Below are 14,294 nucleotides of genomic sequence, written 5' to 3'. Positions count from 1 at the left end.
AAAAAATACAAAGGGAGAATATTTGGTGCTGGAAAGCTGGCTAGTGCCATCCTTCGACTTCTCAGATGAAATCACGTTAAGCAACCAGGGCAGAACGCAGGGAGCGGTTGTCCCGTGCTCCTCCCAAAACAGCTCGGAGTTATGCATTTCAGTAAGGATTGGATCTCTGAATGACTTAAATTTAGTTTGCAATTGAGCACGTGGAAGACGGTCTAACTTTTATTTAACCTCTTCAAAAGATCTTGGCCTGGCCCGCCCAAGAACAAGAAGAACCTACTGCTTTACATCTACTTAATGTGCCTTTCCAATGAGGGTGGGTGGGGGTGTTTGTTGCTGTTTGCTCCAGATATACCCCCATGAGGATGTTGTGGTTCCTGACAGCTTCAGAGGAGTTGCACAAAGAGTCCTGTCTATGCCTGAAGCAATGGCAAATCTGCTAGGCGGTTGTGAAGGCAGGAAGAGAAAGCAAACAAGGAGGGCAGAAGGCATGGTGCAGAAAATGAGAGGGATTGTGGCTTACAAGGATTTAGGTATAGGCGGGAAGATGCCATTGAGGAAGGAGTCCATGGGTCTTATCCTAGTGCAGGGGTGTCCAAACTTGGCAACTTTAAGACTTGTGGACTTCAACTCCCAGAATTCTGCTGGCTGGGGAATTCTGGGAGTTGAAGTCCACAAGTCTTAAAGTTGCCAAGTTTGGACACCCCTGTCCTAGTGGGTTGGTCGTGCCGTTTTTCCTGCTTTTGAAGATTTGCTTCCTCCGCTCCCCCTGTTTTCCCCCTGCCATGCCAGCTCCACCAAATGGAAAGATGCAAAAGATCAAATTCTCCCTCACCATTGCTACAGCAACTTACAAGGCCTAACGCACTGCATTGTTGCCTAGGCTTTGCTTTCCACCACTGTTAGACTCTTGCGCTCATCATCCCACAATCATTGATCGGAGTTGTAATTAAACATGTCTGGAAAAAGGCTGCAGCAAAGTAGTGCCTGTGTGGTTGAGGATATTGCCTTATTATTGGTAGTCTTCAACTTACAACCATCGCTTAGCAACTGTTCAGTTACAACACACACACACACACACACACACACACACGGCTACTTACAACCCAGATTTGAAGTTCTGATGTGTGTACACACACAATCAGATGATCGCGTTTTTGGTGCTCAGCAATCAACCCCACACTTACGGCTGTTTGCAGTGTCACGTGACTGCAATTTCTAGCCCCCCCCCCAAAAAAAACACACAAAACCACACCATTGCACTTCGCCACCATCACATTTGCTTGCTGCAGTGATTCACTTAACAACCACTGCAAAAAAGGTTGTAGAATGAGGTACATTCAGTGACATTTTAGAGAATGAGTGGGCGGCCAGCAAAGAGTGCATGACACCCCATTTTACAATTTGCTCAAGGCTTCTGCACCAAGACTGTCCCTCTGAAATGAGCTTCAAGACATTGAAGTTTTCAAGCCCAACTTTGTTTTCTTTTTCCAAACTATAAAAATAAAATTATTTTTTATTTTAAGGCCGCCGTGGTCTCTCTTCTCACATTTTCAGCCCAACTGACTGAAGAATAACACCATATTGCCATCATTTGCACCAACAATTGTAGGGCATGATCCAGAAGTACATATAGCTCAACAAAGAAATCCCTCCCACCAATTTTTGCTGTGTTTAACTGGATTCTCAAGGATTCCTCTTTCTTTGTGATCCCATTTCCCATTTCCTTTGGATTTGACTGTCTCCGATTCACAAAAAAGACTTGAACCGTGCATTTGTGCTTTAATAAGAACAGAACATGGAATCTTTTTTTTCCAGAACAGTTTGAATATCAACTTTCCCAAATCTAGTGCTACTGATTGAATTAAGCTAATTCAATAATGTAATTAGATTCTGTTATATCAGTTGCACCAGGATACGGAAGTGTTTAGAAAACTGTTTAAACAAATCAAAATAGGGGAAAGTGTTGGCACTTCTCTGTAAATGCTTCTTTGATACGCTATGGTGCTGTCTAATTTATTTTCCAGAAATATTCCTTTGCCTGCCTCTCATTTTGCGTGATCCTCCTGAACTTTGCATCAGTAAGCTTTTTCCTCACTTGTCTCTGGAATTATCCCTCTCTAGCCTGCAGAGACTTCCTTTTTAAGATGGGAAAGCTGCTTTGTCTTGCTTTTCATTGCCTTTTCAGCACCTCTTTATCAGTTTCATTACGGATTCATTTGTTCCCTCCTTGTGGTTTTAGTTGATGAAGAATGGAACCAGAGCTTTCAGGTTTTGATTGCTAGATTACTCAGTGAAAGATTTAGTTTGACTTATTTTTGAACCACACGTAGAAGGGTAAAGTTTTGGCAAAAAGGGGAAAACCATTTTAGCACTACAAGAACGAGGAAACACATCTTTTTCAGTTTAATGGACGTCCCTGAATCAAATGTTGTGTTGCAGATGGGACTAGTGGAATAAAATTGCATACTATAAAGGCAAACCCCTAATTCCATGTTTATCTGCCATGAGAGGATTTGAACCTTGATGGAAGTTGTAGAATTTGATCAACCAATCCCTCAAAATGAGACATGGGATTGGTAGTACTTGCCTTCAAGAAAGTATTGAATTGTAGAAACCAAGTAATGATTTCTGACTTCGCATTTCAACTTAGGAGAAGGAGAGAAGCCAATGTCTCCTACAGTATCTGTTATTTCTTCCTCCCTTGATTTGCTGTACTGCTACGCAACTTGTATTTTTTTTTAAAAAGAAATCAAAAATAAAATCTTGTTTCTTTGCTCAGAAAAAAATCTGGATCTGAATTTTCATCCCAGTTAAAAATAACAAGAAATTTATTTGAGGCTGAGGCCTTCTTGGCTGCAGATTCCGAAAGGCCTCAGTTTTTTACTCTTGTTGATCGTTCTTCTGGATCTTTGAGTAGCTTACATACAGTCAGAAAACTGGGTGGCCTGGAAGATACAACACCCCCCAAAAAAAGGGGGGGGAAGCAAGGAGTAGGCCGGGAGAGGAGCAAACCTTGGTACTAATTATTAAATAGTAAAGCTTAAAAGGTTAGTAACAGTAAAGATGAAAATCTGGGAAATCGGTCTTCAGGCATTGCTGACGATGAGGTGGCTCTACTCTTCTTTCCAGGGGTCGCATAGCCTTCCTTCCCCATTAGACACAAGGAAAAAAAGGGATTGAGGCCTAGACTTCTGCACCCAGTTTTTCTAGGCCTTTCTCGGGAAGCCAAGTGTGATCTTGCCCTGATCTTGCTCTCCTGTTTTCTTTTCATAGCTGACCAGGTATACGGTGACCAAGACATGCACGAAGTGGTCAGGAAGCACTGCATGGACTACTTGGTGAGTGAGAGTGGGAGTGCTGTGGAGGGCAGATTTCCACCGCCATCTCTGTGTCTGACATTCAGGACTGCAGCTGTCAGGCATCCTGGCAAGAACCAGGGCAGATCAGGTTAGGCTCCTGGGCAGCTGTCTCTGGAAACGGGGCCTCTTTCCTGCGCAGGAATTTTCCTGAAACCTGAAGCTCTCTATCTGCTACTGCAGTCATCAGTTATCCAGCCAGTGAAAAAAAGGCCTCCCAACTCAGCCGCATTTCACTGTTAAGAACAAACCCAAAGCATTCCCCACCCCCAATCCCACCCCCCCAAATTTGCTAGCACGGATCAGAAGGTGTCAAGTCTAAATTCTGTATTAACCAGCTGCTTCTAAAGGTTGAGGTTCAAGCAGACATCTGTGAATGGTTTGCAAGCGATAGGGGCAGCGCTGGCCTTGCACAATCGAAAGGGAAACCATTCTGCACAATTACTTTTGAGTATGCTGGAGGAGAAGCTGCTTCCTCCTCCTCCTCCCTCCCCCACAACAATTCCCATGTCTCTGGATTAACTCAGTTGTACAGGTGGCCTTGTTTAAACATGGCTCCCACTGCGTGAGCTCCAGTGATACCCCTTGATCGGGGAGCCCCTTTTTTCACTGACTGGATAACGCGTCAAGGATTTATATTGAGAGCCCTTCTTTGGAAACCCCTTGCCCTGCCCTTGCTTCTTTTGCCCACCTGGGAGTCTGTCTGCTTCCCTCTCATCTGGAGGCCCTACCTTGTTTCAGATGAAGAATGCTGACTACTTCTCCAATTACGTGACAGAAGATTTCACCACTTACATTAACCGCAAACGGAAAAACAACTGCCATGGCAACCATATTGAGATGCAGGCTATGGCAGAGATGTACAACCGACCTGTGGAGGTTTACCAGTACGGCACAGGTATGGGCACCTGTTTCCCCTGTTTCAGTTGCATCCCTGATTCTTCTCAACATCCATCCGGGCAAGTGGAGTTGTTGCTTCCCTGCCTGTCCTACAGAAGAGCCAAGGTCACCCATCCTGTCCTGCCATTTTTTTCCCCTTCCAGAGCCCATCAATACTTTCCATGGCATCCATCAGAATGAGGATGAACCCATCCGAGTGAGCTATCACCGCAACATACATTACAACTCCGTGGTGAACCCCAACAAGGCTACCATTGGGGTGGGACTAGGGCTGCCCTCCTTCAAGCCAGGGGTGAGTTTTTCCTGGTCGACATCGGGGGAGGGGGGGGCTTTTTAGGATGGGCAAATGGTTGGTGGCCAATGTCCTGCTCCATTCTCATTCTTCATGACCTGGACTATTAGCTTCACTATTATCCAGGAGAATAGTCAGGAACAGCCCGGCTTTGGAAGATTGGGGCAAAGAGAATTTTATAAGTCAGGAGGCTAATGAGAAACTTTCATAATGTGTTTTGTGAGCACAACTTTCCAATATGGACACACAACATTTGGAGGGGGGGTGGGGTCTAAGGTCTACATTCGACTTTTGGAGCTGCATTCCAAAAAATGGGCATGTCTAAGATTAAGTAATAGCTGGACCCTCTAATTTTGATGGAATTTTAACTTAATTCAAGTACTTAACTGTGGCTATCTTACAATTGTTTTCCTTGTAATCATGTTACTATTTTCCCTTTCTGTCTCATTCAAAAATATATATTGACGGCAACATTTGGAATGAAGGATGCTTGGGGGGAGGACTGCAGCCAAGATTTGGAGGAGCTTTAACATATGCACCTCTTTCCCAAAGAATAAAACAGTTGCTCCAATAGAGCTTGGTCCCGTTTGATAAAAATTAATTTGACCCTACTTTTTCTGTCTTCAAAAATACATTTTAAAACAGATAGCTCTTTTTAAGCTGTAGTGCAGTGTTTTACAGGCTTGATGACTAAGATGTGTGGACTACAGCTCGCAGAATTCCGCAGCCAGCATGTTCATACATGACACCAGCCAGTCCACACATCTTAAAGTCATCAAGGTTGAGAAACACATTGTTGTAGTGCATAGGTCAGAGGTCCCACATCCTGTAGGGACAAGAAAATCTGTTCAAATCATGGCTTACTACCACAGTCATCCTGATTGCTCTATACACTTCTCATGTAGCCACCTGGCCAAGCAGCTGTAGCACATCCTCCCATGCCAGCTGGGGAATTCTGGGAATTTGAAGTCCATATATCTTCAAGCTGCCGTGGTTTAGAAACGGTTCCAGCCTGACCCCTCAGCTGCTAGGAGACCACCATCGGTCTCCTTCCCAGATCTAGCAAAGCAACCATTCTCCAAGGCTGTTTCTATATTGTTTATGGTGATTTAATCCACCTCTTCCCTGTATCAGGGAGAAACTGAGCACCTGTCTGTTCTCCCTAGGGGACCACTGGGCAAATGCTTCCCATTCTGCGCCACTGCTGATATTTGGAGGGATATTCACATGTTGCAGATTCTCTGTTTAAAGGGGTGGGGGGGGAGGCTTCGGGTTGTTGGGACTGCGCTGGTCTTGCTAAATCTCCTTTTGCTCCTTGTAGTATGCAGAGCAGTCCTTGATGAAGAATGCCATCAAGACCTCAGAGGAGTCCTGGATCGAGCAGCAGATGCTGGAGGATAAAAAGCGAGCGACCGACTGGGAAGCCACCAATGAGGCCATCGAAGAACAGGTTGCCAGAGAGTCTTACTTGCAGTGGCTGCGTGACCAGGAAAAGCAGGCCAGACAGGTTTGGCTCTCTTTTCTTTGCACAGGAGGCAAATAAGAGCTGTCAGGATACCTCGGGGTCCCTGCAGGACTGCGGGCATGGGCATGAGTAGCTAGTCCATTTTTGGCAATGGGAATTTTTTTAAAGAGGCCACAGTCCCCTCTGACAAGCCCCCCTGCTCTTCCTCCCTCAGCCCCGCAAAGCCAGTGCTACTTGCAGCTCTGCCACGGCAGCCGCAGCGAGCGGTTTGGAAGAATGGAGTGGCCGTTCCCCACGCCAGCGCAGTTCAGCTTCTTCCCCAGAACACCCCGACCTGCACAACGAGCTGAATGCTGCCAAACCCCCTTCTCCTGGGAGTACTGCAGCTCTAGCACTTACCAAACCCCCCTCGCCCTGTGCTCCAGGTGAGTGTTCTGTGGATTGGGGGCGTAACGCTGTAAAAATCATCCTGTGGATTGGGGTATAATGCTACACGATTCACGCTGCCAGACACTTCCCTATGATGTCCTCATGCAGCGTGATTCTTAAAGCATCCTTAGACGGGGCCTGTGGCCTCCCAATGTTAAACAACATTCTCTTACAAAAATGTCTGGGATCTTCCTGGATTTTATACGTTTTATAAGACTGCAGTATTGTCATGCGATGTCCCTAAATTCTTCATATCATAACTTTTCTATGTATTTTTAATTGTCAGTCGTAAGACAAGGATGGTTATGCAACATGTCAGTTTCCTGCCTGCAGAGTAGTTGCCCTGAGTTTTCATCCAGGAACCAAGTTACTTGTGCAATAGCATTAAAACCATACGACAGATACTACTAAACAAACGATAACATATCTTAACTTACAGAGGCTGGACCTTCCTTTTGAAGGTGCCAAGGGTGACTGGGAGAGCACTGTGCTTTCTTCCTTCACAGCTGCATCCTTCCCGCCAGTTTTAAACTCTGACGATGCAGCTTGGAGAAAAAAACATATAGAAGGTAATCTGATTAGAACAGGAGCAAAAATGAGAGAACTCATTTTGCATACACTTAAGAAAATTGCCAGGCACTTTTTAATTGAGCTGTTTGAGAAACTCTATTAATGAAGATATAATAGTGCGTTAAAGTCTACTTGAACAAAAGTTGGAGATGATGTCCTTTTAAGCCAAAATACCTAATTCCTAAGTACATGTAACTTTAACATAAGATTTAACTTTGCGGAGTTAGAAACTAAAAGAAGGCAATTCAGAAGAGCAAAACAACCCAGAGACAAGAATAGCTTAACATCTAGTAGTTAGAAAGTAGCTTCCCCCCACCACCACCACTCCCTCCCCAGGCAGATCTTCATAGCCATGTTCTGCTGAAGCGCCATTGTTGGGAAGGGATATCCTAATCATAATTTTATCTTGGTTTTCTGGCCTACGAGAGGCAAAATCAACCAGTGCAACCCATCTACCCACAGTTTAAATAGCACCTTGAACGATTCTATTGCAGAGAGAAGAGTAAATGGATGGTGAACTTGGGGTTATAATTTATGTGCCACGGCAGAATCCACACCATTTTTTAACCCTTGTGCATTGCATTAGGATTGGTGGTTACCCTTTTTTAAAAAAAAATGAAAGTTGAAATTCTAGGAATCGTATCATGACTCATTAATCCTTTGATCTATACTAATGTCTGCCTTGCAAAGTTGTGACAGACGTTTTGCATTTCCAAGGAATGTAGATCTTGCAGGCGTTACTTTTCAGCAGAAAACAATTGTTGACATTCCTTTAAAGAAAGTTGTACTTATGCAAACTTCAGATAAGTCTTCAGATAGCCATCTGCAATAAGGCACTCAGTTCTGAACCCTGCAATGCAAAGTTTTCATTTGCAGTTTCCACCCCTCACAGGTACAAGCAGCCAGCTGTCTGCAGGCGGTGGGCGAGTAACCCCTCCCTTAGTGTCGTTGTATCCAGCCCTGGAGTGCCGGGCAATAATGCAACAGATGTCGCCCACAGCATTCGGTAGGTGCCCTCATTTTGCCCTGCAGGCATGACTGGAATCTTGGATTAGCCGGTTTTCAGCTTTCATACCTTTAAAAAGCTACACCTTCTGGTGCTGAAAGCGATGCCAGTGTTATCGCCCGTCTCTTTAGTTTCACTCTGCGGAGTCTCACGTGTTAAAATGCTCCCAACCTTTGATCCTTAATCTTGTGGACTGAATGTAAAGGTTTAAACTGTCCTTCTCCAGGTTTTATACAAAGCAGCTGGCTTTTACACAAGATGACGTCGTCTAGTAGCTGCAGCCACGCAGGTTTCCAGGGCAACCAAATCTTAATATTTATTTATCCATAGCCTGATGTTGATCATTTGTCTATCTGGTGTTGTTTTTTTGGGGGTATAGGAAAAGAAGAATATAGTAATTACCATTAGTGCATCACACTTGTTTTAGGGTTTAGCCAATTAAAAAAATGGAAAGGGTAGGAATCTCGCCCGAATTCAGCAGCACAGGGGCTGTGGGCTCTGTAGAAATGAATCTGGGAAAGCTGCAAGTGGTTAACGTGTAAAGTCTCTGCAGCCCTGCTCAGAGCATTAAATGGGCTGGTGGAAATGGATTTGTGGGCAGGGGAGCTAAACTGCCTCTGTGTGTATGAAAGAGGAATGGTGGCCAAGAGGAGTCAAAAGAACAGGTGATGTGGCAGTACAAAACAGGTTTGGAAGAAGCCTCGTTTCCATCCTTGAGCATTGACTGTGCTGGTAGAGGCAGAGCCAAGCTTGTTTGATAGACACGATTCCCTCATTCTGCTCTCCCCTCCTTAACTGCTTTGCCCCTTTGCCTGTCTTTGGCCAGGTCTGAGCGACTGGGATGACGACGAGATCCTGGCCTCGGTGCTGGCCGTTTCGCAACAGGAATACTTGGAAAGCATGAAGAAAGGTGCCCTGCACAGAGACAGTGGTTCCGACAAGAGTTGATACCTGGTTCCAGCTGTTGCGCTCGCCTGACACCCCTTCGGTGCATGTTTTGGCAGGAAGGATGATAACACTTGGAACCCCTCCCCTCCTCCACTGCTGCTGATCAAGGCTCTTCCGCTCCCCCTTTGCTCCCCCCACTTTTGGCTCTCCGCAGAAGACTCTCCCCTTTGGTGCGCTGAGAAACAGACCGGGCCAAGAGAGGGACAGGATCTCTTCCACAAGGAGCTGAACCACTCACAAACTGGGGCATGCTGGGCTTCCCCTTCATCTGCCGTTTTTCATTATTAAAAGAAATGATTGAACTGGTCCTCAAGAGAGCCCTCCCCCCCTTTGGATTGGAGGGGTACAGTCTGCCTGCGGGGGGGAGGGGAGGAGAACGGACGTTGGCTTTAGGGGTGTGGAGAGAGAGCGTAGCTGCCTCAATAGAAGGGAAATGCCACTGTGGGGCCTGCTGGTTTCCCTGACCCTGGAGGCTGTGGGGGAATCGTGTAATTTGGGGACAAGGAGAAGAGGAGTATGGTAGGACACCACTTGTCGTCTTCTCTTTCAGCCACATTCCCTGCCCTAAAGGAAACGTTTTCAGCAAAGCAGGCCCTAAATCTGCAGCCATTGAAATCATTCTGCCTTCCTCCAAAGAAAAGTAGCCCCCTCCCCCTTGTCTGTAAGATGCTGTCCCCTTTTTCACTCAGTGCAATAGCCCCTCCCTCTCTCTCTCTCTCTCTCTCTCTCTCTCTCTCTCCCTCTCCCTCTCCCTCTCCCTCTCCCTCCCTCTCTCTCTCCCTCTCTCTCTCTCTCTCTCTCTCTCTCTCTCCCCACCCACCTCTTCGTTCACGTGTGGCTCTTGGCCACCCGGCAGGCATCACTTCTTCCACCATTGCCAATGGGTTGGTCCAGCTATCTGGTCTAGCTGCTCTCATGGCTGTGCTTCGTTGGCCTTGGTCCCTCTTGCTGCTGCCTTTTCGATTCTCCCTGTGCCTAGCAGCAGAGGGAGAGGGCGCACCGCTCACTGGTCAGTGTCAGGACTTCCCCCTGAGCAGGTCTGCCCTTCGGGTAACGCTGAGAGGAAAAGAAACCGGGAACCAAATGGACTCTGGATAGAAAACAATGCGATGGAGGCTGCAGCTAACATGGAGGCATGCCAAGCTCTCCGGAGGCAAAAAATAGACTTTGACTCCCATTCTAAGGGCTGGTTCAAACCGGGGAGCCTCTCCTGGGTCCTGGACTGTTGATGGACTGGCTTGAAGGTTTAAAAAAAAAAAGCCAAGGAAGGAAGTATTTCTGGTAATCTTACCTTTTCCAGGTGTGGTGTCTTCCTCACTACATATGTAGTTATAACCTACCTATTGTGGCCATTTTACTGTCCAAGCCTTGGTCTGAACAAGCGTTTCTTTACAGTCAGATGCAAAGGAGCCATGTGCTCAGCTCCTCTTGCGTCTTCATGCTGAGTCCCAAATTCCTGGAGGGACAAGAGATACGCTGACATTCCTGCCCCCCCCCCCCATTTGTTGCTCTCTGACGCTTCAAAGAGGCATCTTTGAAAAGTGGGGAGGGGAGTTGTCTGCTGCTTTAGAAGATGGATCCTGGAGACTCCACGGATGGCTGGTCTAAAAGTGGTATTTGGTGCCTGAAATAAAAATATAGGCAGAGTTGACTTCCTGCATGCTCTTTTCTCTCTCTTATTGTATTTTCTTCTGCCATTATTTTCCGCACGGTAGATGGTGAACTTCTCTGCATTGGAGGAGGGTGAGGGAGGAACTGAATTTGGAAAAGATGAGATGGGTGCTCTTACAGTCTACACGAACCAAATATTTATGCTGCTATTTCTCAAATGCTCAGTTGAGTTTTCTGCTTTCCAGAAAAATATTCTATTGCCAAGGAGGGGTTATGGTTGGTTGATGCGTCTGGGACGATGAGTCCGGTTGCCTTTCCAGGGATCCTTGATGGACCGTTCTTTAAGTCACCCAAGTAGGAAATGGGAAGCCATTGATGACCTGCTGAAAATGAAAATACCACACAGCGGTCTCTCCAAGCGGGGTCATGTGCTCCACCCAAGAGCTGCCCATCCAGTAATGAAGGTCCCATGATCAAAAAAAAAACACTTTCTGTGAGATCGTTGTCAGGAGAAGAAAATCATGTACGTACGACTTTGATCTAGTAGAACCCATCAAATAGTTTTGAGACGCAGTCAGTGGAGGGTATCCATGCTCAGTACCATTAGTCATTGTTCCTTTGCAAAAGGGAGGCAGGATATTCGAAAAAATAACAGGAGCTTCTCATCATTATTGCCATAAGGGCTCCCTCCTTGAAAAGCAACAAATTGAGATTCTAAGGAGCATGATAGACCTGAAGGTGGATACTTGAAAATTATCTTTGCATGCAGGAATTCAGTCTCTACTGGGGAGAAAAAAAACAAATCTCATCTGTTGTTGTTGTTGTTTTTTGCATCTGGGCCTCATTCCTTGTCTGCCCCCTTTGTCACTTAACAGGCTGCTGCTTATGCCTCTTGGTGAGACCCTGAAGATTTCTGTGACCTGCTGTGTTGCCACCTCTGAGGGAGAACAGGTTTTTAATTGACATGTGGCAGTCAGGGATTGGCATTCCTTTTCCGTGTTTGTGTATTGAACTGAGGCGGGTGTGTGTGTGTGTGTGTGTGTGTGCCTGATAAATAGCAGCCATCAATCTCCTGTCTGCTAATGCCAGTCCCTTCTCAACTCTGCTTGCAAACTAGCTTGTGCCGATAGATTTTAGGTGCAGCTGCTAAGGGCAACTGGGGAGCTGTCCACAGCTGGAGAAGCCTAGTCTGGGAGTCACAATCCACTTTTTCCAGAAAGTAAGAGAGACACCCTAATGATAAAAGTGGTAGGTTAGAAGCCACTTTCTGCTTGCTTTTTGTCACGTTCAAGTCCAAGCTGTGGCCAAAAGGAGGGATTATTTGGAAGTAGCACTGGGACTGCTTCAATGAAATGAATGAAAGAGCTCTGTTGGATCAGGGCAGCTGGTTCAAAATAAACCCTGTTGCTTTCCAGTGAGGCAGGAGCAATTTTGGTCAATGAAAAGTGGTTCTGAACTATTTTGGCTTCCAAATATAAATGCGGTTATAGTGATGGGGGGGGGATGATAGGAGTTGTAGTCCAATGTTTTTTGGAGCAAACCACAGACAGGCCAATGTAGGGTTAACGTGCTAAGGATGTATTTTGGACTGGTCCATACTTGGAGCAGAAAGAAACCTGGGAAATGCCAAGATGACAGAATAAAAAGTCTTTTCAATATGCCTGGCTGCTGTGTGGAGAGGGAAATGCTTTCCTGTAAATAACTACAAGCAGAAAACCAACGTAAGAGGAAGTGGGCAGGAATCATTTATCTGACTGCTAGTTACTTCTTACATTATTTGCATGAAGCTTAGTAAATAGAAAAGCAATAAAAAATACTACCCGGATGGTAACAGTTCCTGTTGCATCTTGTAGATCAGATGGCGCGATGTCAAATTTAAAATATTTGATCAGTTAGTTTATCCTGGTTCCCCCACCCCCCCCTCACATCTACACTTTCCTCAGCTTTAAAATACAAGGTGCCCAGGAGCTCTTACGCATTTCAATAATGTAAATGTTGCTAATACATTATCCTATCTCACTTTTCTGAGTCTGGTACTAGCTACCATGTGGAGAGGGTTTGCACTGCAACTTGGCTAGCAGAGATTTGGGAGGGATCCTCTAAGGCAGTGTTTCTCAAACTTGGCGACTTTAAGTCCTGTGGACTTCAACTCCCAGAATCCCCCAGCCAGCAGAGCTGGCTGGGGGATTCTGGGAGTTGAAGTCCACAGGACTTAAAGTCGCCAAGTTTGAGAAACACTACTCTAAGGTATGTCCTCTGACACACCTTTTGACATCTCAGGAAATATTAGAAGAAGATGCAGCTGTTTCCAACGTTGGAGTAGTGCAGAAATAAGTAAAGTGAAGTGAGGATTGGTAGCCACATGCTATTCGTGTCTAAGGACAGTGGGATGGGGTATGTGTGAGGAAAGAGACTAGTGCTTCCAAAATCAGGGTAAATCACCCATAATTGAGTAAAAGTGGTTCTTCGGCGACAACAGACAAACCTGTCACAACAAGGATATTTAAATTGATTTAAAGATTGTCATGCGTACTAAAAAAAATGCTTGAAAATCTCCCCAGTATTCCTATTAAGACAAAAACCAATGAATTCACCAATGGCAATTTGTTGAAATGACATAAAGATCACTCAAAAATGTGTTTTTGTAATAAAGGTGGTACCAGTTAACAACCATTTATTCAACTACTGAAGTTTCAGTGGTTGAAGGAAGGGACTTAGGATTGGTCCGTAAAGACTTTCTGATAAATGGTTTCAGGTAATGAAGGAAAAGGTTTGGAAATCACTTGTCTTAGGCTGTTCTTAGGAAGGAAATGGAAACTTATCATGCTGCTACTAATGTGACAGCAGAACCGGTCTTGTCCAATCAGATGCCGGCTATATTTGTGCAGTTCACTGAAGCAGAAATTTGCCATCCACCTTTTAGCATAGTGTATTGTGTGAACCCAGTCCATGTGATTAAAGTTCAGTAGGTTCTATGAATACCCAAAAGTAGATGAATGCTATTAATGGATCAAGTGTTTCTGCCACCTCACTCCTTTCATAGGTTATGACTGCTGACCTGAGTATACGTCCCCAACAATACCTCTTTGGGTGCTCACGTCTTGGTGGATGCGAGAGCTAGATTTCCAGTTATAGATTAAACTTTATTTAACTGAGCTGGCATCAATTTTGCTTTGACAAGAAGTTTATAACTATTGGTTTATTATATAGGGGTGTATGGAGTGTTCAGGGAGGGGTAGCACCTCTGTGTAGAGGTATGCCATGTCCTTTTGAGGGCAGGTTGTTTTAGGGCAGGTCGTCCAGCTTTGGTCCCCACCTGTCACTCTGTCTTCACCTGTGGCTCCTCGTAGTTGTAGCATGCGCAGAGGCCACACCCTGAGCAACAGCTTCGACAAACCAGGTTGAAAGTAGCCGTTGGGTCATTGACCTTCGGTGAGATAGGGATTTGTCTATCCCGAGCATATGAAGACAGATTAGGGCGGATTGAATGGATGAAACCTACTAAATTAGGACAACGGTTATGAAGGCGGTCTCTGTAAGCGATGTGATACACTAAGAGCACGGCAAGACACAAAAGATGCCCTGGTCAACCACTGTGCCGAGCCTATCTCCAACTGTCTTGACTCTTGCCCTGCTATTGGAGCAAGATGGAATCTGGGAAGAGAGAGTGAGGCTGACTATGCGCACCTCTCCCTCACTTTAATCCAACTCACGCAC

General features: G+C 45.5%; 1 protein-coding gene across 2 annotated transcripts in view; it reads left to right on the top strand.

Annotated features, from left to right (window-relative positions):
• The window catches only part of OTUD5 (OTU deubiquitinase 5), a 63,932-nt gene extending 53,317 nt beyond the window's left edge, over positions 1–10,615 (top strand). For both annotated transcript variants that reach the window (XM_081935282.1, XM_081935281.1), the window contains exons 3-9: positions 3,274–3,338; positions 4,098–4,254; positions 4,400–4,548; positions 5,870–6,055; positions 6,228–6,438; positions 7,905–8,018; positions 8,845–10,615. In XM_081935282.1, coding sequence (XP_081791408.1) covers positions 3,274–3,338; positions 4,098–4,254; positions 4,400–4,548; positions 5,870–6,055; positions 6,228–6,438; positions 7,905–8,018; positions 8,845–8,966 — 1,004 coding nt within the window. In that variant the 3' untranslated portion in view covers positions 8,967–10,615. The remainder of the gene's footprint in view (positions 1–3,273; positions 3,339–4,097; positions 4,255–4,399; positions 4,549–5,869; positions 6,056–6,227; positions 6,439–7,904; positions 8,019–8,844) is intronic.
• The last annotated feature ends 3,679 nt before the right edge of the window (positions 10,616–14,294 follow it).

Source organism: Natrix helvetica, assembly GCF_964273705.1.
Source record: "Natrix helvetica genome assembly, chromosome: 1".
Taxonomy (NCBI): Eukaryota; Metazoa; Chordata; class Lepidosauria; order Squamata; family Natricidae; genus Natrix; species Natrix helvetica.
The sequence above is the reverse complement of the archived record's forward strand: the minus strand, read 5'-3'. Positions and strand labels throughout refer to the sequence as shown.